This window comes from Harpegnathos saltator, unplaced genomic scaffold, assembly GCF_003227715.2.
Source record: "Harpegnathos saltator strain DR-91 unplaced genomic scaffold, Hsal_v8.6 scaffold498, whole genome shotgun sequence".
Lineage (NCBI taxonomy): Eukaryota > Metazoa > Arthropoda > Insecta > Hymenoptera > Formicidae > Harpegnathos > Harpegnathos saltator.
In genome coordinates, this window is record NW_020230313.1 from 70,001 (window position 1) to 94,294 (window position 24,294).

Below are 24,294 nucleotides of genomic sequence, written 5' to 3' on the forward strand. Positions count from 1 at the left end.
GAGAGAGAGAGAGAGAGAGAGAGAGAGAGAGAGAGAGAGAGAGACAAATAGAACGCTCGCGCGCACAACCGTTTTTTCTTATCAATCACGAGAACAAATAGCGATTTTAGATGCTACTCAATATATGTCTATTTTCGCGAGGCGCAGTTAGTAGGTCACGAAAATTACACGGTGAATCCTTGCGTGATTATGACGTCGAAGTTTATGCATACCATAATCACATCGGTTACTATCCACCAACTGCGCAAATCGAGCCGTTCCGTTACCAGATATACCGTTCAAACGCCCACTTTATAGCCGTAGGTAATATGTAGGTTCGCCTAAAGGTACGAGGCTTCCCATTTACGAGTATATACGCCAAGATCTAAAATTAAAAACTTCTGTAATCTTGGCGAATTCAATTTTAGACACAGATACACGCAAACGTGCTTATCTTTAAATCGCTCCGATGCGAGGATGATATGATCTGTATATCGATTCGCTGCTTAGCGTAACGCATTCTATTGGCTCACTATTCCGAAACGATTCACGTTCGTCCTTTGAAGGTGAAAATCAGAAGAATCTTATTATTTTACCTGAGTTACCTTCCAAATAAAATCTTCTAAGATAGATGGAGAGAGAGAGAGGGAGAGGGAGAGAGAGAGAGAGAGAGAGAGAGAGAGAGAGGGAGAGAGAGAGAGAGAGAGAGAGAGAGAGAGAGAGAGAGAGAGAGAGAGAGAGAGAATGTCGTCCCAAAAATTACCTTTGAGAGGGATTGCGCGCGTAAACGCGCGCACTACAGTCTATGCAATTGATTCTCGTTTGATTTTTATTCGCACCTAGAAACATATGACTTTGGACGAAACGAACCAAAGTCTTTCGATGGAAATTTCCTCCGTTGCATCGTGTCGCGTCACTTCGTGTGCTGTGCCGCGCCGCGCTGTGCCGAGTCGAGCCGAGTAGCGGAGCGACGCGTCGCCGAACGCCTATCGATCGATCCATACTACTGTATGACGGAAAGTACGCGACCGACGCGACGGTCTAACATCTGCCGCCCTTCGCGAATTTCTAACGTAATAATGGCCGCAAACAAAGAGACTGCGAACCGTTTTAATAGGTTGAACGACGTGCGTCATGGATCACCGCCAATCATTTCAAAGTCCACGATGATGCGAAGAAATCGGTAGTAGCTTCGGATCGATATTCTTGTATCTTAATTTCCTCGTGTGCGTTTCTCTCCCTCTGTTAAACTAGATGACGCTCATCAGACCAATAAAGAACCGTCGTCATTGTTATCTTTATCATAGCTATATATAATCGGATATAACTGATCGACTGAAACAATTAAAAGTACCCTACTACAGCGAACGACTTTATGCACAATTTTATTGAAAAAACAGCTCTCTTAACCTGCGATTCTTCCTTCAGTTTGGATCTATATGCGAATATCAAAAAAGACGTCAAAGAGACAGAGAGTAGCTGAACGAGTTAGGACTTGATTCGCTCGATCAATACAAGGCGCTCCGGCTACTGTGACCGCGTAACTACAGACATCTAAAGGAAGAAGGAGACAGGGAAAGTCTTGTTAAGAGCAAAAAGAAACGAAAGAGTACAAGAGAGTAGTACGCGTCTGTCACAAGATCTAGAGAAAAAGAGAGAGAGAGGGGGGAGGGAGGGAGAAAGTGAGAGAAGGAAAGAAATCACTCTATATATACATATATATTTATGTGTGTGTGTGTGTGTGTGTGTGTGTGTGTGTGTGTGTGTGTGTGTGTGTGTGTGTAATTAATTACTATGTGCATACATACACACACACACACACACACACACACACACACACATACACACATATATATTACGCAATCAATCAATTGTATATCTTCAGTCTTTCTATGGCGATTTCCTTTTATTTATACTTCACGCCGAATACGCGCATCGGTAACATAACTCAGACTTGAAATTTCTCTAAAACGACACTCGCACTTGTATATTTTAGGTGCCTTTCTTATCCCTTTCTTCGTGATGCTCATATTGGAGGGTGTGCCCCTCTTTTTGATCGAGCTGGGCCTCGGACAACGTATGCGACAGGGTGCTCTGGGCGTTTGGAATACTATACACCCTTGGTTGGGCGGCATAGGAATTGCGTCGTGTATAGTCACTTTTTTCGTTGCGCTTTACTACAACGTCATCATTACCTGGTGCTTTTACTACCTCTTCAACTCGTTAAGGGTAAGCGATAAAGTTCACTGTCGATTGATACAGTGCCGGCGTATAATCGGCATTGAGATCGCCTATCTCAAACGGCCTATCTCCTGCGTTTTCGTGTCCTGTTTTAAATCAGATTTAAATAAATAGTGAAAATCGCATCGTCAATAATTGATCGACGGAATAAGCAAAAAGTATATTTTCCTTACAAATTTACTTATTAATTAATATTAATATTTATTATTACCTTTGCATGGTGGTGTGATTGTGTGCGAGCAGGCTGTTACTGTCAATTTCGGCGTAAGTACCCATCGCCTTTAATATCGACAGACGAATAGACAGACACGCTCTCATTAAAGTGCTTGTTAATGATCTATATTTGCATGTCTCGACGCAATTTAGCAATTACTGCCGTGGGCAAAGTGCCCAGAAGTGAATGGGAAGCCGATCGAGGAGTGCGTCAAAAGCTCGGAGACCGCGTATTTCTGGTACAGGACTACCTTGGACGCGGCGCCATCGATCGATGACGGCCAGGGTCTCAAATGGTGGATAGTACTTTGCCTCTTGCTCAGCTGGGTCGTCGTGTTCTTCATCGTCATGAAGGGGATACAGTCGTCCGGCAAAGTAAGTTCGTCGTCGCATCGTCATCGAAATCGGATCGGATCGGGTCGGATCGGAGAGAAGTCTCGCGCCTTGCGACGACACATCATCGGTCACCGTCAGATCGTCTCCTACTATCGTCTCCCACTTTCAGGTGGTGTATTTCACGTCCATGTTTCCGTACGTTGTATTGACCATCTTCTTCATCCGTGGCATAACGTTGAGGGGCGCGAGCGCAGGACTGGCGCACATGTACACTCCCAAGGTGTGACCATCACGGCTAAGTGTTGTCTCGTAGATACCGATCGTAGAACTTGAGTCAGATGAGCAGCCGCCAGCGACAGCAGGCCAGACGTCGAATAATAATCGACATTTCATTTCGTTCGCTCAAGGTCGAGAAACTGTTGGAGCCTACGGTCTGGCTTGACGCGGCGACCCAGGTCTTCTATAGCTTCGGGCTGGCGTTCGGCTCCCTGATCGCGTTTGGCAGCTACAACACACCCGACAACAACTGCGTGAGAGACGTGATCCTGGTGAGCGTGTGCAACGCGTTTACTGCCATTTACGCGAGCGTTGTCATTTTCGCCATTTTGGGGTTCAAGGCAATGTCAAACGTGGACAAGTGCGTCGTCAGGTAATGCAACCGCTGGAGCGACCATCGATTCGCGAAGAGGGTGAAGTAGAAGGTAGATGAAGAGCAAAAAGAAACCGATGCAGACGTGCAGATCTGCATCGCCCGTGCATGTCACTGTAATAAGACGCATTCTTAAATACCTAACCACGTAGGACGTACCGCGTTACCGCGATGTTCGTTACAAGCGAGATGCGTACAAATTACAATTTTTCGAACGCTGTAATTTCGAACGCCGAAAAATGATCCAATTTCAAAAGACAACAAAATCGTCGTACTCTTGTTGCAAACTTGTCTCATTCAGTCAGCTGAAACTTTTATTTCGAGAAAATAATTGATTCCCATTCGAAAAAATGGCCGCCGCGATGGAATCTTTAAAGATCTTTACCACCTGCGATTAAATTCAGATGATATCATCATCATCATAATATCACCCCTTGAAGCCATAAAACTTTTGTCTGAAATATTTTTTTTAAATATATATTAAATATATATGTGTGTGTGTGTGTGTGTGTGTGTGTGTGTGTGTGTGTGTGTGTGTGTGTATATATATATATATATATATGACTTAATTTAATTATTCAAAGTCAGAGAAGCATTTGAAGGAGAGGGAGGGATTGAGTCGTAGAGAGGAGCGGTATATATAATAATTATTATGATGAACGTCATGTGAATATGAGGGACACAGAAGATAAGTTAAATCGCTTTCGTTTCAGCGCGAGGGATATTCTGCTGGACAATGGGTTCTTATCTCGCGACAATTTGACTTCCTTCAATTTCGAAAACTACAAATTCTTTATGAGCACCTTCAACTCCTCGGCCATAAACGTCACGATGAAGCCGTGCAGTCTTAGCGAAGAGTTGGACAATGTGAGTAGCGATACGATACGCCTCGTCAGTCAGTTCATACGGGCCGATAGTCCCGTGATGTAACAAATAAACGACAATTAACTTTCAGGCCGCCGAGGGCACCGGACTGGCTTTTATCGTGTTTACACAAGCCATCGTTGAGTTACCGGGAGCGCCATTCTGGTCTTGCATCTTTTTCATGATGCTTCTCGCTCTTGGCTTAGGCTCTCAAATCGGAATACTCGAAGGCATGCTGTGTGTGATCTTCGACATAGATCTCTTCAAAAGAATAAAGAAACAATATATGACAGGTAGGAGAGTAGCTATCGGCAGCCTCGCCGGATATATTATATATCGTATTCTAGCTAGCCATTAATTTTTTCAATGCAATTTCAATGGAATTCGTCGAGCTGGTATGCTCTTGCACGCTCCTCTCGACGCACACATCGAGAGAATCTATCACGACTTACATCGAGATCGAGATCGAGATCGTATCGTTTTAATCGGCCAATATTTGCCAAATATTTTTTCAGGGGTCGTCTGTACGATATGTTTCTTCGTGGGGCTCATCTTCTGTACCGGCGCGGGCGAGTACTGGCTGAAGATGTTCGATAGCTTCGCCGGCACCATCGGTCTCGTCATGGTGGCCCTCATGGAGATGATCTCTGTAATTTTCGTGTACGGCCATGAGAAGTAAGTCGACTCCTCCCAGTCCTCCCAGTCTTCTTCCGTCCGAGCACGAGACAAATCAATAATCACGCGAATGCGCAACACGCAGATTCACGAAGGATATAGAGGAGATGACAGGACACAGGCCAGGAGTTTACTGGCAAGTCACATGGCGATTTCTCGCTCCCATTATAATGGTGTGCATTCTCGTGTCTAGTGTCGCCTCCATGTTCATCAAGAAACCGCAATATTCGGCGTGGAATGCGTCGTTGGTAAGTAAAGGAACGCCGCTGGAACGCAGCGGCGGGCTGCGTGTCTCAACTATCTCAGCCTCAACTATCTGTACATTATATATGACCCAATTGCAAAACTATTTGTATTGGCGATCTTCTTCTGCGTATGAACTTTGAGCATTGCGCTTGCGCATGATAAACGTGAGGATCGAGAATCGTAAATGAACCGTCAGCGTTAATGCAATACTTGACGTACGAGGAAGAAGATCGCAGTGATAATGTGAGTGAATCACACTTCCGCGTGTTTATCTCTACAGGGCATGGCAGTGCCCACGAGTTACCCCGGCTGGGTGTTGGGGATCGCCGCAGTTATCATTTTCGCTGGCATCGCTCCGATCCCGATAGTTTTTCTCCTACGACGATTCCAGTGTGTGAAACTCGACGTCGATATTCATCAAGGGAGTATTCGACGTATCGACACCACAGTATCTACCAAAGAGATGATGGGCGACGTTGACGTGAGTAGATCTTGCCATCTACAGTCGAGTAGTCAATATGTATTTACACGTAGAAACCTTGATCTGTGGCTGTTGAAAGACATGTGGGTAAAGGGAGAGAAATAACCGTGAAGATAGCTTTTTTGGGCTTGTGATCGTTCGTTGATGGAATGTGTAAAGTGATCGCGACAGAAAAATCCCCCGTGTATCTCCGGCGTATCCTCGAAACAATGAACGAAGGCAACGCACGTTGCCTTACCCCCGGGAGATTGCGTCTCTTCGGAGAAGTAGCGTTGTACCTCCCTTCTTCGAAGTAATTGTTTTCGAAAAGTAGCGTTGCTCTTTCCCCCGTAATAAACATTTTAAGCAAAATAGCGGCTTAATTAGCGCACCACGGGCTGACGAACATCACGATACAAGTCGCAGCGCAGCTGTTTCGCGACTAACACGCCTTCCTAGACACGCCGTCCAATGTTCCCCCGTTGGAACGTTCGACCGTCTTGTGTACACACATATAGTACACGTTGTATACTCGATATATAATCGAAGGATTAAATGTTTGACTCGTTTGTGCATATTCTCGCGAGCGCGCGCCAATCCCCGCGATATTACGTATATCGCGTATACCCTACGGCGCAATTGTTATTCTCATGGTGAGCCAATTAAGCGCGTGTACGATCTAGATATAACTCACATTTGAACGTACGATCTGCAGTTGTAGGTAAGCATCCATTCTGTCTGTGGTAACGTCGATTACTCGATATCCCCGTAGCTACGTTACACGTGAGTTTACTATTTTGTGAATGCATCCTGACGAATATCAACATTTTGTGAATGCATCCTGAATGTTATTCCTAGTGCATTCATCGTCACATGTACACGGCATTAGCGTATGTGTCACGTGTAGACGTCGCGCGAAGCGTCACGCAGTTATTTGATACACGGCCCGAAGTACTTCCTCTTTTCCTTCTCTTTACCGCGCAACGAATAATACGATTCATCCCGGTATGATGATCTCGCTGCTCATTAATGCACGATTGAACAGCAAGAGAGAGAGAGAGAGAGAGAGGGGGAGGCAGAGAGAGAGGGGGGCAGAGAGAGAGAGAGAGAGAGAGAGAGAGAGAGAGAGAGAGAGAGAGAGAGAGAGAGAGAGCATACGTCGATATCTTCAGCCGAATTTAACGTGCGCTCACATCGATACGTTCGTGACCGAGCTATCATCAAGGATAGAACGCATGATTATGCCTTTTGAACTTATATCATAAATGAACTATCTGTGTGTGATGAATATCTATAAAGACAATTGATACCGAAATATATTTCTTTAGACAAAATTATTTCCTACAAACGATATCTCCAATATATACTGATAAACTACGTTTAAAGTGTACTTGTATCGAAAATTTTAAGCGTTAAAATACTATTTATCAGATACCGCACGTTTAATACGTGATTTCATCTACACATCGCTACATTCCCAAAATCTTTGTAATATATCACAAGAATTCGATACAAGGTATCGTCATGTATTTTTGAAAAAGTAGGGAAACACGTGGATCATATTGTAATAAATGTACATTGAATGATTGTCATTGAAGTTACAACACAAATCTAGTTCCATATCAATGCACCGAATCAGTATGCTTGCTTTTTACGTTGTGATAACCTTGGCAAATGATGGCAGTTATACAGAGATTCATTTCGAAACGTAGTTCAGTCATAATGTCGAAGAGAATTCGATTCCTATCGAAGCTACGATCACGCGACAGTATTCTGACATAGCGGTAATTGCTTTGAAACTGTTCCTTTCTTTCATTGCAGTCATTCTCAGGCGGAGTCGATCACTCGTTCTGACTTTCTTAAAATTGAACCGTCGACATATCCTGCGCTCCTTGCACTCCTTAAGATCGTAGCTTCGCATTTCTTTTTCAGTTCTATTCTATTGTGACATAACAAATATCTAACGTCAATTCCTTCATTTTCAGCTTGATGAATATCACGATCGACTTGAAGATTTCCCAGAGGAGGATGAAGATGTTAATAGCGACGACGATAACAATGCCGCACCGCCGATGGGTAAAATCGTCAACAAGGAAATGCAGGGTAAAGCCTTTAAAATGGAGGTGATGAATTTTTGAAGAACGCATAATCTCTGCGACATCTTCCGTTTATCCGCCAGTTGTACTGTAACGAGTGTACGCAGGGGTAGAGAGGGGGCAGCTGGGTATCGACAGTGATTATACATATATAAGGACCGAACAACATGTATCGAAATCTGTCGATATTGTCGAGTGTCAAGCTCGTACCTTGCTACTGCATGAAGATGTAGTAAATGCAACATCGATTGTTAATTTACGGATATTTATGAAAAATTATATTTTAATAGAAGATCACAATGAGAGACATCCATTTACAGAAAAATTAATTGTATACAATTATCTAAAATTATATCCATGATGATGACCCATATATGAAATTTGTCTTTGTATAAAAAAGAATTCTATTGAATAAGAAAAGCATAGTTTTATCGATCAAGATTCGAATTACGAATTACGGGCTGTTACGAATTTCATCTGTATCGATTATATTTGTATAATAGCGTTCTCTTTGAATGAATATGAATATATATAATTACGTGCAATTATATGTCTTCGTATTATGTACACATACGTTGTTTTATACAATTACATATATAATTATATGACACACAGCTATATATGCGGTCGTGCAGAGACAAAATTCATATGTGTCATCATTTCTTTCCGGATCATAGATATAGTTATAATACAATATTAAGAATATTTGTAACATTGCGGACATTGCATGTTATTGATAATTTGCGTTTAATCTTGATTTAAAGAATTATTTATCGTAGAAGGGAGGAACTCAGCTAGATTTTCAACGAAAGTTCATTCAAAGTTTGGTCTTTATATGTCTACAGTCATTGGTGTTGTGGCCGTGGTGTCCTTATCACAATGTCAAAATATAAAATGTGCCGACCGGTCTTTCGGTATACAGGCTGTTTCAGGGTTATAAGCAAGAAGCCGTCTGACTGCTACTAACACAAAACTCGCGAAAAAAAGAATCTTAATATGTTAAGAGAAAGAAAATCTTTATATGTTAAGTCTTTCACGTCGTAAAAATCGTAAAAAGCAATTATTCAAGTGAGAGAGATATTGCGTCGTGTACATAGTTTTTTATCTTATTATCACGACGTCTGGCTGCAATTATCTTTCAAGTTGACGATAAAAGAACAAAGAAAAATGTGACGAATTTCAGCACATATCGGTGAAAATTGGTGAGTTTTGACAGCACCGAGCAGCGGTGCCGTACAGCGCCGAGAAGTGACCCAGAGCTTTCGGTTCAATACAAGCGTCGATATGTTCGGTTTTGAGGTTATTGACTTGAAGTAAAGACCGTTGTAAAGTTTAAATTCTTTCGCGCTTCTTTCACAGAATGTCCGTTTTAAGTATATTTTCTATACGCCAAAGTTTCTTAAAGTTTTCTTGTTGTATTGTAAAACTGTTGATGAAACTTTTGAGATATCAGTCAATTTACAGTACTTGCATGTACATAATGGCGCGGAAAACTTGTGAGGTAGAATGCCAAGTAAAAAATGGATTTATTGAAACTGTAATACATTGTACTTGTCAAAATTGTTTCGCCTGTTTTCGCCTGTTTCTATCAAGCATAGAACGTTTACTTGCAATCCTGAAATAATCTGTATACGCGCGAATCTCGTCATTAGATAGATGTAGGATGACCATGAATTCGCTAAAAGTCGAGCTCAATCCGTCAGACCGATACGCGTCACTCTGAAAGCAATATGTAATACAGAGTTTTCAAGACGTAACGCGAATACGACCGGTTGTGTTGAACGACAGCTCGTTATTCGTGCTTTTATTGTCAAACGTCGCGCTTCCGGATAGAATCGCGAATCATCAGAGGATGGACTATGATAGATAGATAGATAGATATATATATATATATATATGTATATATATATATATATATATATATATATATATATAGCGGAGAACAAAAAAGTAAGAGAGAAAAACTTAGCAAAGAGAATAGGATGTTCTGGCTTTTTTAGTATCGCGTGATGCAATACATCGGATCGGATGTGCGAGCGTTGATTTCATCCGGGTCAATTGAATTTTCGTTGAATGTCGTGTAATTTTTACTTTCGGATTAATAGTTTTTAAGTAACGTTGAAAAGACTAGACAATAAAATCGAACACAGCCGAGTTAGCCACACGCGTAGTTGATTTGTTTACCGTTGTCTCAACACGGCCCTGATTAATAGGGGAGACCGGAATGAGAGAAAAAGAGAGATATTACAGAGACATTTTTTTCAAAATTCGGATGTTCAAACTTTTCGGACATATTCTAATCACAATTAATTGTGATTAGAATATTTCCAAGATAAATTGAAGTTGTTATTGCAAAAAGCTATACTGACCGATAACACGTCATTTAAATTTATTCACTCGCGATGAGAAATATTAACGCTAAACTTTGAAACATTCGAGAACTTATCCCATTGTTCATAAATCAATCTCATTTCTCCTTCCCAACTGCATTATGTTTTCGACTTTAATGAAATTTAGGGAAAAAAACTGCCTTCCTAAGGAACGTTTTGCGATTGGGTTATCTATCCTCCGCTATCCTCCTCGGCTCAAACACATAATCAACATATATAATCAACGTGACTCTTAGGCCTACTTGAGACCCGGTCTTCCCTACTCTCATCTCAATTCCTCCGAGGTTCTACTTTACGCATGCCATTGCCATCTCAGAATCGATTGACTCTGGCTTCAAGAGTTTTTTTTAAATTCAACATAGATTTCCAGCAAATAGAGATGTCAGACAAATTAATTCTAGCTTCGATATATTAATTTGTCAATTTGTCAAGTTGCCAATTCGTCAATTTGTTAATTTTAATGCGCTGGCACTTGCTCAATGAGACACTGTTGTAACTGTTGTAACATATTTAAAAAAAAAAAAAGGATTGATTCATTTGTATCTCTACGTTACATACACACACACATACACACACACACACACACACACACACACACACACAATGACACATTCTTCTTACTGGTTGATTTGATTTCGCCAGGAAAGATATGAATTCGAGACGACATTATATAAATCCGATATCATTAAACAAACGTGTCATTTCGGCGAGACGCATATTGATGCGGAATAAGTTAATAAAATATATTCGGCATCGTGTTCGGCACAAGGAAAACGTACAACAAATGTAGTAAATACGAATCTCTATGTAACAAACGTAAGCAAATTGTTGTGTGTGTGTGTGTGTGTGTGTGTGTGTGTGTGTCCCAAGTAAGCGCGTACGAAATTTCAAGTATAAGAAAACAGACTTTAAAAGCATAGTTTCCGATATTTTTAGACGTACAAGAAAAATCTGTAAAGATAGATATCTAATCCGTAAATAGATATTTTGTTATTTTTCGTCATATTTCGGCACGTTCGTAATGCGTATATGCGATGAAAATTCTTGCTTTTCGAAACGTTCCCATCGAATCAGGTAATTTGCACGACACATCGTGTGCACGATCAAATTTGTGATTGTGTTCGAAAACTGCTCTTTCGCATTCTCTTTGCGCAAAAAGAAAAAAAGAAGAAAAGAAAGAAAAAGAAAAAGAAACGAAGGCTAAGCTACAACGTACGAATGCCAGGACACGTATCGTAACTCGAGATGTTCTTATTGTTTTGATTTTAAAATTGGAATATTTAGAGACTAAAACAGTAAGAATTGTATTTAGAATTGTACATGTGTGTTACGACATTGGCGCTTTTATCTTATATATTGCAGAATGGGCCTTTTTTTCGTGAAATAACCGTTCGCAATATCGAATGCAAGTTACTTGGCTCATTATTTGGCTGGTCCAATTGATCCAATTGATCTATTGAAATACCGTGTACGGGTTTCGCACTAGGATGATCAATGAGCGACACGACATAGACGTCGGTCGGTACATCGGATTCCATCTGCTAAGTTTTCATCTGTCTCAAGAAAAGATGATGCCGTTATATGCCGGCCGAATAATAATCGTGATGTCAGTAATAGAGAAGAATGCGAAATTAGAAGTTGCATTCGGCCGTTCGCGGTTCTTCCGCGAGGGATTTCGCGCGGATGCATTATGCTATCCAGCATATTATGCCCGGAAACGCCCTACTAATGATTGTTTTTACCTTATTCGTATATTGTATATATTACAAATTAAGATCTGTTAATTGCGCGAACCTGCGAGAATGTGTATTACTCTAGTACTACAAGTACCGTGATTAATTTGCGAACATTAGTAAGCGAACATTATTTGAGCTGGCTTGATCGGACGACGCGCGTAATTCGTTTCGTGTATTCTCACACGTATGCTGCCCGGTTGTACATTAAGGCTGTACGCAATTTGATTCATTTTATAGATTCTCTGCATGGCAACGACCCAATGGCAATTCGAGCAGCATTTCAGTGTGCCAGTCAGCATGCATGTCAGAATGCACGAAATCATGAATATATCTCATGTTAGCTTTATCAATAGCAATCCATATACTGAGCTTTAAAACGGTTTTATTTAAACATTTCCTCCTTTTCCTTTTTTTCATGTAGTTTGGAATGTAATAAATAATGAATTGAATGAAAGAACTAAACTTTTGCGAATTATGCAGAAATAAGTTCTTTCATCGGTGTCAATTGCACTTTAAACTACATAAGAAAAGGAAGAAGAAAGGCAAGAAATGTTCAAACAGTTTTAAAACCCATCATACGAAATGATAAATGTGTAAGATCTCTAAAACATTGTGTAAGAAACCTGTGATAAATTATTCTTTTTTATTCGAAACATTTTGTTACATGCCACTTATGGCGTTGCATTTTTATTTCATGTATGTCGCGTTCGAGTATTCGCAAATTAATAACTAGTACTGCAAAAGTGAGTGAGACAGACTACGCTCAGATTGCTGGGAAGGAAGAAAGAAAGAAAGAAAGAAAGAAAGAAAGAAAGAAAGAAAGAAAGAAAGATAGAAAGAAGGGCGATACCAGATGTAAAATAAGAACGAATTTGATGGCATGTGTCACGCGTGTGTCATGTGTAAATAGTAAACAGGCGTTATGCCATACACCGCATCTAAATTAATACCTCGTGAAGTACCTATTTTTTTTAATCGCGTAAAATAGTGATAACGTCATATTTATACTTATTTTCTTCCCTTTTTTCTACGTCGTATATAAAACGCATACCTTTTTCCTACCCTGTGCACGAGGGACACAACTTAGAAGCTAGTCGTTTACGTCGTACGTAATAAGAGTCGTACGACGTAAACGATAGGTCGTATGACACCTCGTACCGAATTGCGAGATAACGTCAACGGCACGATGCAGCGAAACCGAATTCTCTTCCTTAAAAGCGATCGTATTCCTCCTACTTTAACTTATTTAAACCCGCATCTTCGTGCGGGGTCATGTTGTATCGTCGAGAAATTGCAAGAGTCTCGTCCATTTCTGTACATTATTTATCATTTTGCGTCCCAATTGACAACATTTCAGACACAAAACGCCATACGCAAGAGAGTTGTTTATTATTAGAGAACAATCAAATGCTTTTACTTTCCTCTAGCTTATCCGCGCGAGCGGATTTTATCTTTATCGTGATGTAATCCTTCATTCGAAAGAGTGGATAACGTGTATCGTAAACGTCTTGTCGCAAGATAAATGTATCTTGCAGAAGGAAAAGGTGCGTTCTTGTGACACGATTATAGCACGATTATAGCACAGATTATTAGAGCCGCTTTGAATTAAAAATACGGCTTTGAGTAAAAAGAAAAAAAGTCAATGTGACGTACGTTAACGTTAAGAAACATTCACGATCGTCGTCCAAAACAAACTCTTTTAAAAATTGTACTGTACGTATATTTATAAATAATCCACGAAACCATCGTCTTTAACGATTTAACGATTAAAAAAGATTTAGATACAACGTGACGTGGCCTATCTTCTTATGGAGAACAAAGAAGAAGAAGAAGAAGAAGAAGAAGAAGAAGAAGAAGAAGAAGGAGTGTAAAAATGAGAAAGAATTAAACGGAGCATTGTTGAATCAAGAGTTAAACGAACATGCTTGTTCTGCTCGTTTCGGTATTATCGGTAGTAGATAGAGATCTCGAGTTTCGCTTAAATGCTTGTGTGTCCGATACGTTCGGTAACTCCTCGAAGTGATATGTACATATAGTTAACGTAACTGTCACAATTTTAACGTTGAATAGTTTTGTCCTAGGCTACTAAGGTTCGGTTAAGCGTGGTTATTAAGCGCGGTTTCCCCGTAAGAAAGGGCCACATCTCCCACAGCTCGCATAAGCGAAAGAATTTCTTGAGTTCTGCGTAAAATACTGCGTAAGGGGGAAGACGAGAATATTACGTATTATATACCTTCGTTCGTTAGAATTAGGTTTACACGAATGCGTAACTGTAATTATTTTTAGTCCGGAGAGATCAACTTTCCACAGTGAACGAGAGTACTTCCGAGATTGTATTTTATTGCTCGACACACGCTACGTACGTTTTGATAGCGCGCGGCGAATGCTCAACTCGTTAATACAACTTATTCTTCAACCTGAGCATCATCGCAGTAATTTTTAGCGACGGAAATCTAGATATTTAATAGGATACACACTGTACACAAGATTCAAAGCGTTTAAATAAAAGCTTATTTATTGCCGAAACTGGAATATTTTCGAACATTCTCAGGATGTATAGAATAGTATACCTATTTAATATTATATTCGTACTCATACATAGGCGAAATTATTATTCTCTGCGTCTCTAAGATGTACTTTTTCTTCTTATATCTTCGAAACTCTCACGAACATGAGAAAACATTTATTCATCACTGGCGAAACAGATCAACAAATGTTTGTAGAATGTGGATAATTTTTTAAATGCAAATACAGAGTGTCGCCTCTTGTCGCTAGGTTCCAAGGCTCCGATATGTAAAAATTCTCAGATATGCATTTGAAACTGTTACGTATCTTTTTAAAACACGGTACGTGTGTGTTTTGCATCTCATTTAGAGTGCTTTCCACCCTCATATTCACTGCCAGTACTGACAGTGCTGTGAGTACGTTCCAAAGTATACTGCAGTAAACTTTCGACACGTAACAATATTAACCTTGATAATCGCTTGCATTCGTTACGATAGTATAGTTGTTTATGAAATGTAATGTCATCGTCGAGCCCTCCCACGTAATATGTCTAGTAAAGTTTTATCTACTGCAGCAAATTACCAAGTCATACAACGTCGGCTACTTAGTGCTACTTGCGATAGTAATCGCTTGCATTCGCTACGATAGTATAGTTGTTTATGAAATGTAATGTCATCGTCGAGCCCTCCCACGTAACATGTCTAGTAAAGTTTTATCTACTGCAGCAAATTACCAAGTCATACAACGTCGGCTACTTAGTGCTACTTGCGATAGTGCGTGAGATGCGTAGTGCGCTTCAGTAACACCTGATATCATCCGTAGTTACTTCGAATATCAGCTTATAGAGCTAAAAATTACAACAAGTTTTTTACTTAAAGCCTAGCGTGAGTATGGGTAATGACGAGGCAATGAATATTGGTGCAATCCGCGCGAATAAAGCGGAAACTTGTCAAAACACGAAAAGAACGACGGAGTTTCTTGTAAAATATCGAGATCGCATTTATGATATTAACAATTTTTTAAATTATCATCCTGGCGGGAAGAACACGTTAGCGCGTTTCAAAGGTAAAATTTTAGACAAGGCGTTAGCGAGACATTCACATTCCAAATCTGCTTACTATCTTCTCGAGGAGTTCGCTGTACATCGCCAGGAAAGATATAACGAATACGAAGTGAGTAATAATATTGGCATTAAAGCAATGTGCGTGTTGATAGTAAAAGATCTATTGTGATTGCCAAATCACATGTGTATTCCAATAGAGTCATTTTGAAAGTTATCCCACATAGATACCAATATTTTATTCTATTTCACGTTGACGAACGTTCGCATATAACTTGTCACAGGCTTATCTACGACCGGTCGATTCGCTATATCACTCCTATAGAGGCTTTATCTCATTTTACTTGTCACTGGTACGAACGTAATTATCCAGATAAACCGATAAATGTTGTAAATCTTGTTTCGTCAGTGCCTTCATGGTACAAACGATCTAAAGTTTACGAAAAATGTACGATATCAAATCGTACATCGATATCGATATAATTTATATATCAATTTATCAATACAATTTTATAATATCATAATAACAATAACTTATAATGTCGGTATAATTTACGATATCAAATAATATTTTATATGACGAATGCTAGCTTAGGGTCTGTGACGACTGGAAAAGATGACAAGATTCACGGTATTTATTAATATTACGGGACGAAAAGAAGTAGTCGCTTTTTTATTCGGCCTTCATACAAATGACGGAAGGGAGTATAACTGTCTTAGATATGTTAAGAAATGAAAAAATGAGGTATTTTATATTATAGGAAGAAAGTAAAGAAATTATTCTTAATGAAACAGCACTTTATTCTAGGATCCAGTGAATTGGGATGCACCAATTTTACAACAAGTGAGTTCTATGGGCCACCGATATTGGGAATGGGTGAACTTGCCGGTGAACCGACCCATCCGACTCTTCCAATCGGATATTTTAGAAATATTATCGGTCACGCCGTGGTACTTGGTTCCGATCATCTGGATTCCTATATTTATGTATTTCTTTTACATGGGTTGTGTCTTGAATATCTCGACGGATCCCGGTAAATTGCGCTCATGCAGCTCACACACACACACACACACACACATATACACACGAAATAAGACACGCACACAACAAGCGTGTTCCAGCACTGTCGTCGCAGCTGCTATCACGCGGTTTCCTATTTTAGTCGTTTCATCGCAAAGGATCTTACTACCATTCACTCTGGGAATACTTATATGGACCGTCATGGAATATTTCGTGCATCGAAAAATATTTCATCTCAAGCCACCGCACAATTCGAGATTATTAATTATTCTGCACTTTTTGTTTCACGGAAATCATCATAAGGTGACACACATCCTCGCGCGATATTTTAAACTGGACACAAATTAATTTCAGTAATATTAATTAGCAGTTATGTTAACAGGCACCGTTTGATGGACGGAGATTGATGTTTCCACCGACATTTAGCGTCATTGTGGCAGGAATACTCTGGCAAATTTATAAGATCTTATTCTCTCCAACAATGCTCCATCTCATCGCAGCTGGTAATATAATGGGTACGCTATCTTTCTTTGAGTGTCCGTAAATTTTGAAGTATTTCTCATCGATATATTAATCATCCGACCTCATCATCGTCATTGCAACAGACCGTCATGATTGTATAATTGTAATTTTAGCATCCGCACTTTACAGGCTACCTATCTTACGACTTGATGCACTATTACTTACATAATGGAGCTCCGCGAGTTAATTCTTATTTATACACGATGAAAAGGAAACACAATTATCATCACTTCATACATCATAATCGAGGTGATTGCCCAGAATTATCATTAGCGATTATTCATTGAAGAGAACTGATGATTGTCCGTTGCAGGATTTGGCGTTACCAGTGAATTATGGGATCGACTGTTCAAAACTAATCTGACTTTGAGAAAATTGGACGAACCTTTGAAATGGTGAAGTATATTAACACAAGATTCTCATATTTATTAATATTTATTCTATATTTCTGCAAGATAAATTATTCGTCATTTATATAGTCAGTTATATAGTCACAATTATAATTATACCAAGTACTATGCATATTGTAGCAATAAGCAACGTTCTCCTTGTAATAATTACACATACAATTCTGCACGCAAATTTAATCCAAACTCCTCAGTTTTCTACAAGGCAATATAAGTACAGACAATGCTTTAGGAAGATTTGACAGTTTTATATTAATTAATTAATGATCAAAATTCGATATCACTACAAAATGAGGCCTTCAAGCGACGATATAACACTGTAATCTCACTGTAAAATATTGAAATACTTACATTTGAACTTCGTCTACGATTCAATAATGCTAAATTAAAAAGTTTGTGATATCTTAAGTACACAATACCTAGCGCTATAATTTATTTTGTATCAGGCCTAGTATCACACATATATTCAGAATAAATAAAGAAGTACATACTGCCCGCATATACATAGCTGTTGAGATCTTGTAGCATGTCTCCGTTGATGCACAAACCCGTGCATTCGACCGATTATTAAATAAATTATACCTGAGTACAAGATTTATATATAAACAACTTTATGTTATGACTACCGCAGCTTTCACATGATTCCGCCGAATCTTTGGGAACAGTCATCATTGTGCTTCTGCCTTGACAGTTTTCCTGCCCATGCTCAATTGCGGAAATGTACTTTTATTGGTTGGTGGATTTAGCTTAGACGACAAATGCATAAACGCCTCGTACAAACTAGTTCTATCCATAACATTTACTTCGTAATGTTTAACTTTTTCTCTGGTACACCAGTTGGTAGCTTTGCTCGCTGTATTCTCCAAATTATTCAATGCAGCATCGGTTTTTGTCCGATTACCAACAACTATCACAGTTATTTCTTTCTTATCCTTATTCTTATCGATATCCTTCTTCAATGGAAAAAGTACATCTAGAGATTCGGGTTTGCTAGTGTCATATACTAAAACATAGCCATCTGCGAAACCCAAATAGTGTCGTGGAAGTTGCTGATTATTTGCATTACTCTGTAGAGATTCCAGTCCAGCTGTGTCATAAAACCTGACTTTTTCCCTTGTTCCACGATCAGTCTCAATGTTAGCGACATAAATGTCCTCTATCGTTGGATGAATTTCCTGCAAATTTGTTGTTACACTCGTATATTCTTACAGATTGCTCAAGTTTCTTACATTGCAATTTATTTAGATAATGTAAGTTAGATCAGATAACAAGCTTTCGATTAAATCAAACACAGATACTAAATAAGACAATTATAATGAAAAAAAGATACTAATTAATTTCATCTGTACTTTGTTATCAGAATTTTTAATGAACGTATTTATTAATCGAAGACTATATTAAATTCAAGTAGGATAATCCAAATCCATACAGTTTTGGCATCAATGTTCCCGTATATAAGTTGCTCCAACAAGGAGGTCTTCCCGACTCCTTTCATCCCGCAAACGACTACCCTCGTGGTCTTCCCCATACCTGGGATCTAATTTCTTCACAGGGTATCGACACTTTCGCGTAATGACATAAGAAAACTGTGAAACACTTTTTTATGTCGTTCTCTCTGACTTGACTGTTACATTTCTGGTCATGTGGAGTTGGATCTCTTCACTTTCTTTCTCTCTTCCTCTCAATGTGGCTCCAGCCGTTCATAATAGTCATGTTAAATACTAAACGCCATCTCTCACACACACACACACACACACACACTTTCTATAATGCTGGTTGCACAGAATGCGACACGCTTGCCGCACGGTGAAAGTTGGCTAGGAAATACTGCGATAGCCATTCGGTATCTTGCTTGCACGGAAATAGTATTTACAAGATATGCGCACGTTGATTGCTGCGTTACTGCGATATTCCTTAACTTAAGCCAGCGGCACACGGTGCTTGTTTCGTGCTGGATTACTTGCTGGATGAAAATACTGCGTTCTGATTGGTGCATTTCCATTCATCTTCGGAAATGTACCAATCAGAACGCAGTATTTTCATCCAGCAAGCAATCCAGCACGAAAACAAGCACCGTGTGCCGCTGGCTTAACTTCCGCCGCGTCCTGTATGCAACCGGCCTAACAGTCTTTGGCCATTTTTCCAGCAAGAAACACCGTGTTAGACGAAAACATTTTATTGGCCATGCATTATCTAACAAGATGTGTAGATAATATGTAGCCAATAAAGCACTATGTAACATAGTGTAACAGTGTTCCTAAAGCGGGAAGCACACCCTCTTACATAAAGGCATAATGCACAACGCATAAGGAAATAAACCAATCAGAATTCTCATTTCTATTGCCACCAGAGAGGAACGTGAGAGCGGCCAACACGGCGTTTTTGGCGACACCGACTTTCCACACTGGGAAAGGGCGCCATCTGCATCCATTTTGAGAAGGGAACTACGATGTTACATCCACTTGCAGGTTTCGACGGTAAAACCTGCATACGTATTTCCGGTCGCGGCATAACAATAAGTGCCCGTTTTTTTGCAACTTTCGGAACGCATCCCGACTCGAGAAGAATGAGAGTCACTGCTCCGCCTGCGGAGCACGCCTGCGCAGTGACTCACAACTTCAACTTCTTCTTCTTCTTCTTCTTCTTCTTCTTCTTCTTCTTCTTCTTCTTCTTCAATAGATGGCTCTGTTTGTGACTCACAACGAAAGGCGTGAAATGAAATGTACGCGGTGGGACATATTATAATAATGCAGACTCAGATGAAATGAATTATTATTATTATTTATGCCTGAAAAATAAGAAATTATGTGAACAAATAGCGTGAACAATATCATTAAAACGCAAGATGATAGTAAACGTTACTTTATTTGGTTTGGTATCCGTATTTGCATCATCAATTTCATCCTCTCCATCTCCTTCTTCCTTCTTCCATGTCCATGTCTGTATGTCCCAAAAATTCAAAATTCGCTATAACAACTACTTCTGTATCTAATATCATTGCTTCTGCTACAGAAGATGGCTGTTGCTGAAACAATAAATCACGTATAAATGTATAGCAGAATCGCAGCTATCGTAATGCAGCTTAATTCTCTTAATTAAGTTCGTATTGTTTTAAAAACATAAGCATGTTTCTTTATCTCTACCTTTTTCGGATGTCCCCCGGAGTATAAGACTTACATCGGATGATTCTTGTCTGTTCTGTGCTCCCCCTCATTTCCATTTCGATGCTGGAGTATTCATTTCATCTGAGTCTGTATTATTATAATATGTCCCACCGCGTATATTTCATTTCTCGCCTTTCGTTGTGAGTCACTGCGCAGGCGTACTCCGCAGGCGGAGCAGTGGGTGCGTTCACGACATTCAACAGTTCCGCAACCGTTGAGTAATTCGTCAACGTTATTGGGCTGCGTTCCGAAATTCACTGCCAGTACTGAAAATACATAGTTTGTGTCACCTATACTATAGAATTTCAGTGCTGGCAGTGAATATCGGAACGCAGCCTTGGTCTGAATGTAAGGATCTAACAGTAAGGACCAATAGTCATTAATCGCTCACTGAGCGATTTTCTCCGCTGAACGTACCCAGTGACTCTCATTCTTCTCGAGTCGGGATGCGTTCCAAAAGTTGCAAAAAAAAAACGGGCACTTATTATTGGCCGCGTTCAGTAGAACAAAGTGATCAGTGAGCGCTTAGTGATTATTGTCTGTGATTGGAGCATTCTTCTAGATTCTTCATAGACCCAGAAATATTTACCAATCAGGAGCGAGATTCGGTGGAAGATCTAGTAATGTTGTCCAACTGTTGAGTCTACTGAACGCGGCCATTATGTTCGCGACCATTTTCGTAATCGTTGACCGGCGTAGGAGATAGAGAGTGTTAGGTCCCGTGCACAATGCCAGGCAACAAGCAATAAGAATAAAAATAGACCAATCACAATCGACTATTACAAGAATAATCTATTGTGATTGGTCTATTTTTATTCTCAGTGCCTGTTGCCTGGCATTAAGTGCAAGGGACTTAACTGAGCTCTGCTCAGAGCCATTTATTGAGTGCATTCAGTACTACAACCGCTCACTGAGCGCTAAGTGAGCTCTTGCATCTGATTATATTTTTAAATCTAAAGGAATATACCAATCAAATGTAAAAGCTCATTGAGCGCTCAGCGAGCTCTTGCATCTGATTGGTGTATATTTTTAAATCTAAAGGAATATACCAATCAAATGTAAAAGCTCACTGAGCGCTCAATGAGCTTTTACATTTGATTGGTATATTCCTTCAGATTTAAAAATATACACCAATCAGATGCAAGAGCTCGCTGAGCGCTCAATGAGCTTTTACATTTGATTGGTATATTCCTTTAGATTTAAAAATATACACCAATCAGATGCAAGAGCTCACTTGGCGCTCAGTGAGCGGTTGTAGTATTGAATGCACCCATTGAATCAGAATCAGAATCAGAATATTTTTTTCGCAGTTGGCCATGGTTGGCCATAACCACCGACGAGATACCGATAGAGGCTAATAGCCTTAATGAATTAAGAAAAAACAATTCGAAGCAATTGTGAGCCAAATATTTAAAATAATATTTCAATACTGAGAAAAATGGCGGAGCATTCATTTTCTTCGTTGAAAGGATTCAAACTCGAGTAAATTAACATAAACTTACAATATGTTTGCATTATATGAAAGTATATATGGTTATTCTAACTAAAGTCTATTTCAGAGATTTGTTGTCGAAAGATGGAATTATGTTTGAAATTGGAGAACAGTATTGTGACGATGAGGATGAAGAATTTGCATATACTTCATTCGCACAATATAGTAATGCGGAGATGTTGGATATGTTGAACATGAATGATTTTGAAGATAACGAGGATGTTGACAAAGATCAAGAAACTTTGCTGATTCATGGTATAAGCTTCGCAAAATTGAAAAGTAAGATGACAAGTTTGACTTCAGATGAAAAGGTAAATTAAGTTTTATAGTGTGTATGTTGCAAATTATTTTTTCTGTAAAAATAACATTTCATTAAACATTGATCCTGATAGGTATAATAAGAAAATTACAAATGTAAGTATAATAATATAATTTTTTTGTCCAGGTGATGAAATTCACTAAGCAAAAAGGTATCGGAGAAGTCGTACCCTACAATGCTCAAGTCACTGTTCATTATATAGGATATTTTGAGGACAACGATGAACCTTTTGATTCATCATACGCTAGTGGAAAACCAAGAACGTTACGTCTAGGACAGAACATTATCATTCCAGGCCTAGAGATAGCTATATGTAGTATGCGGAAGCATGAGGTAGCAGTATTTTGGCTGCATCCTGACTATGCCTACAGGGCTATTGGCTGTTTACCACGCATCCCTCCTAACGTGGAAGTAGCGTTCATTGTTCACTTGACTGATTTCCTTGACAATGGATCTGCAGACACATATTATAACCTCAGTATTGAGGAAAAGCAGTCATTTCCTAATGTGATAGAATCTGTCAAACATAGGCTTGTAACTGCTAAAGATCATTTTCGGAAGCAACGTATCAAAAATGCGATACGAGAGTGAGTAATGAATGATTTAAGAAAGGAGTTTGCACGCTGTATAGTTGTATTCAACATCACGTTCTTTAGATACAAAAAGGTTGTGGATTGTCTGGAGATGGTGAAATTAAAGGATAGCGCAGAGGAGCAAGAAATGAACGAATTACTTTCTAGAACTTACACTAATCTTGGAGTGTGTTACAACAAAATGGACATGCCACGCAACGCTTGCATGGTCTGTAACCGGGTGCCGTTTCCAACAGCTAAAACGCATTATAAGTAAGTTGTATCGATAAATGATACAACCATTCGTATGAATTATGCATACATCAAATCAAACTAAATCAACATTATAATGAAACCATATTCTTTCATATATTTCTCTCAGTTTTGGCAAAGCTCTGCTATGTATCGCAGAATATAATGAAGCAATGAAGGAGTTGCAAAAAGCTTACAAATTAGATCCTCATAATGAATCTATTAAGAAAGCAATTCAACAAGTGAGTCAAAAGGAATATCCTGTAGCCGAGTAAAACGATTCGTTTAAGCATAGCTTTATACGTATGTATACACACGCACACACACACACACACACACACATACGTTTGTATATTTCTCTGTAGACAAATACGAAGCAGCGCCAGTACCTGGAAATCGAGAAACGTTTGTGGAAAAATTGTTTCAAATCTGAGGAACAGAATAAAACGAAAAGCGATGAATTCCGTAAAGCCGCACGAGATTTATGCGAATCGGTACAAAACAACATAACAAGACAACCTCTGCCTGAAGGTTTCACAGAAGAGGAGCACGAAATCATACGTGAAGAAGCCGCTGCGTCAGGACTGAGCATTGTTAGGCACATAAGATATGGTAAAGAGGTCATGTACCTTCAGAAGAACAATGCTTGAAATTACAGTTTCGAGGTTTAAACGTTAATTTTTAAAGTTAAGTAAAGACATTAAAGTTTAAACATTAATCTTCTCTAAATTTGTCATTGCATATTTTCTTTATCGATGATCGATGTTATTAAGATTATTAACGACCTCGATTATTTCTTTTTATGTGATTACATTTTACATGAAGTGTTCATTTTGTACGACAAAAGTGAACCTGCTATTCATTCATAGATACGCATTTCACATTTAAGTTACTGTAATCTTGACGGTAAGATATTCAAAATAAGATTTACATTTATTGCATTAGCTTAAAATTGTTCATAGTAATTTGTTTATTTTATATACCTCAATGTATCTCAATGTTAAGGCTCTCAATTTTTCATTTAATTTTTCTTTTTTCCCCTGTGTCTTAGCTGGGCGTAAGAGGTATACGCACAACTTTATAAACTTTATGTTA

General features: G+C 39.2%; 4 protein-coding genes across 9 annotated transcripts in view; 3 read left to right on the top strand and 1 right to left on the bottom strand.

Moving 5' to 3' along the window:
- The window catches only part of LOC105188593 (sodium- and chloride-dependent transporter XTRP3), a 14,175-nt gene extending 5,427 nt beyond the window's left edge, over positions 1-8,748 (top strand). For 2 of the 5 annotated variants that reach the window (XM_025302544.1, XM_011150138.3), the window contains exons 2-12: positions 1,976-2,208; positions 2,464-2,484; positions 2,587-2,808; positions 2,939-3,049; positions 3,177-3,418; positions 4,132-4,285; positions 4,374-4,575; positions 4,798-4,957; positions 5,043-5,205; positions 5,484-5,684; positions 7,649-7,801. In XM_025302544.1, the coding sequence (XP_025158329.1) occupies positions 2,002-2,208; positions 2,464-2,484; positions 2,587-2,808; positions 2,939-3,049; positions 3,177-3,418; positions 4,132-4,285; positions 4,374-4,575; positions 4,798-4,957; positions 5,043-5,205; positions 5,484-5,684; positions 7,649-7,801 (1,836 nt within the window). In that variant the 5' untranslated portion in view covers positions 1,976-2,001. Of the gene's footprint in view, positions 1-1,975; positions 2,209-2,463; positions 2,485-2,586; positions 2,809-2,938; positions 3,050-3,176; positions 3,419-4,131; positions 4,286-4,373; positions 4,576-4,797; positions 4,958-5,042; positions 5,206-5,483; positions 5,685-6,378; positions 6,447-7,648 lie in introns of all 5 variants that reach the window. The other 3 variants (XR_002162998.2, XM_025302543.1, XM_019843880.2) reach the window with 3 other exon arrangements.
- Positions 8,749-15,104: 6,356 nt separating this feature from the next.
- Fa2h (Fatty acid 2-hydroxylase) lies at positions 15,105-17,808 on the top strand. Of its 2 annotated transcripts, none has more exons than XR_003113528.1 (6): positions 15,105-15,562; positions 16,259-16,484; positions 16,614-16,774; positions 16,854-16,986; positions 17,107-17,242; positions 17,307-17,808. XR_003113528.1 is itself a non-coding variant. In XM_011150130.3 (6 exons), exons 1-6 carry the CDS (start codon positions 15,281-15,283, stop codon positions 17,390-17,392), a joined length of 1,008 nt encoding a protein of 335 aa, XP_011148432.1. In that variant the 5' UTR covers positions 15,108-15,280; the 3' UTR covers positions 17,393-17,808. The 2 variants fall into 2 exon arrangements, 1 of the variants encoding a protein (XP_011148432.1); XM_011150130.3 differs by having other exon boundaries at positions 15,108-15,562; positions 17,123-17,242.
- Positions 17,416-19,240, bottom strand: kappaB-Ras (NFKB inhibitor interacting Ras like 1). The gene is made up of 2 exons (XM_011150132.3): positions 18,830-19,240; positions 17,416-18,575 (listed from the first exon to the last, which is right to left on the bottom strand). The coding sequence occupies exons 1-2, from the start codon at positions 18,926-18,928 to the stop codon at positions 18,069-18,071; spliced, it is 606 nt and encodes a 201-aa protein (XP_011148434.1). The 5' UTR covers positions 18,929-19,240; the 3' UTR covers positions 17,416-18,068.
- A 2,579-nt stretch (positions 19,241-21,819) lies between these two features.
- Positions 21,820-23,994, top strand: shu (inactive peptidyl-prolyl cis-trans isomerase shutdown). Its single transcript, XM_011150128.3, has 6 exons — positions 21,820-22,046; positions 22,124-22,367; positions 22,502-22,962; positions 23,032-23,220; positions 23,330-23,441; positions 23,565-23,994. Exons 1-6 carry the CDS (start codon positions 22,003-22,005, stop codon positions 23,847-23,849), a joined length of 1,335 nt encoding a protein of 444 aa, XP_011148430.1. The 5' UTR covers positions 21,820-22,002; the 3' UTR covers positions 23,850-23,994.
- Positions 23,995-24,294: the final 300 nt, after the last annotated feature.

Excerpts from the sequence above, each read along its gene's own strand:
- Fa2h (XM_011150130.3), top strand. The coding sequence starts at position 15,281 with ATGGGTAATGACGAGGCAATGAATATTGGTGCAATCCGCGCGAATAAA. Across the intron at positions 16,485-16,613 it reads GAATATCTCGACGGATCCCG|TCGTTTCATCGCAAAGGATC; the intron begins GTAAATTGCGCT and ends TTCCTATTTTAG. Across the intron at positions 16,775-16,853 it reads TTCACGGAAATCATCATAAG|GCACCGTTTGATGGACGGAG; the intron begins GTGACACACATC and ends TTATGTTAACAG.
- kappaB-Ras (XM_011150132.3), bottom strand. The coding sequence starts at position 18,928 with ATGGGGAAGACCACGAGGGTAGTCGTTTGCGGGATGAAAGGAGTCGGG. Across the intron at positions 18,576-18,829 it reads GGAACATTGATGCCAAAACT|GAAATTCATCCAACGATAGA; the intron begins GTATGGATTTGG and ends ACAAATTTGCAG.
- shu (XM_011150128.3), top strand. The coding sequence starts at position 22,003 with ATGGCGGAGCATTCATTTTCTTCGTTGAAAGGATTCAAACTCGA. Across the intron at positions 22,368-22,501 it reads GTTTGACTTCAGATGAAAAG|GTGATGAAATTCACTAAGCA; the intron begins GTAAATTAAGTT and ends TTTTTTGTCCAG. Across the intron at positions 23,442-23,564 it reads TTAAGAAAGCAATTCAACAA|ACAAATACGAAGCAGCGCCA; the intron begins GTGAGTCAAAAG and ends ATTTCTCTGTAG.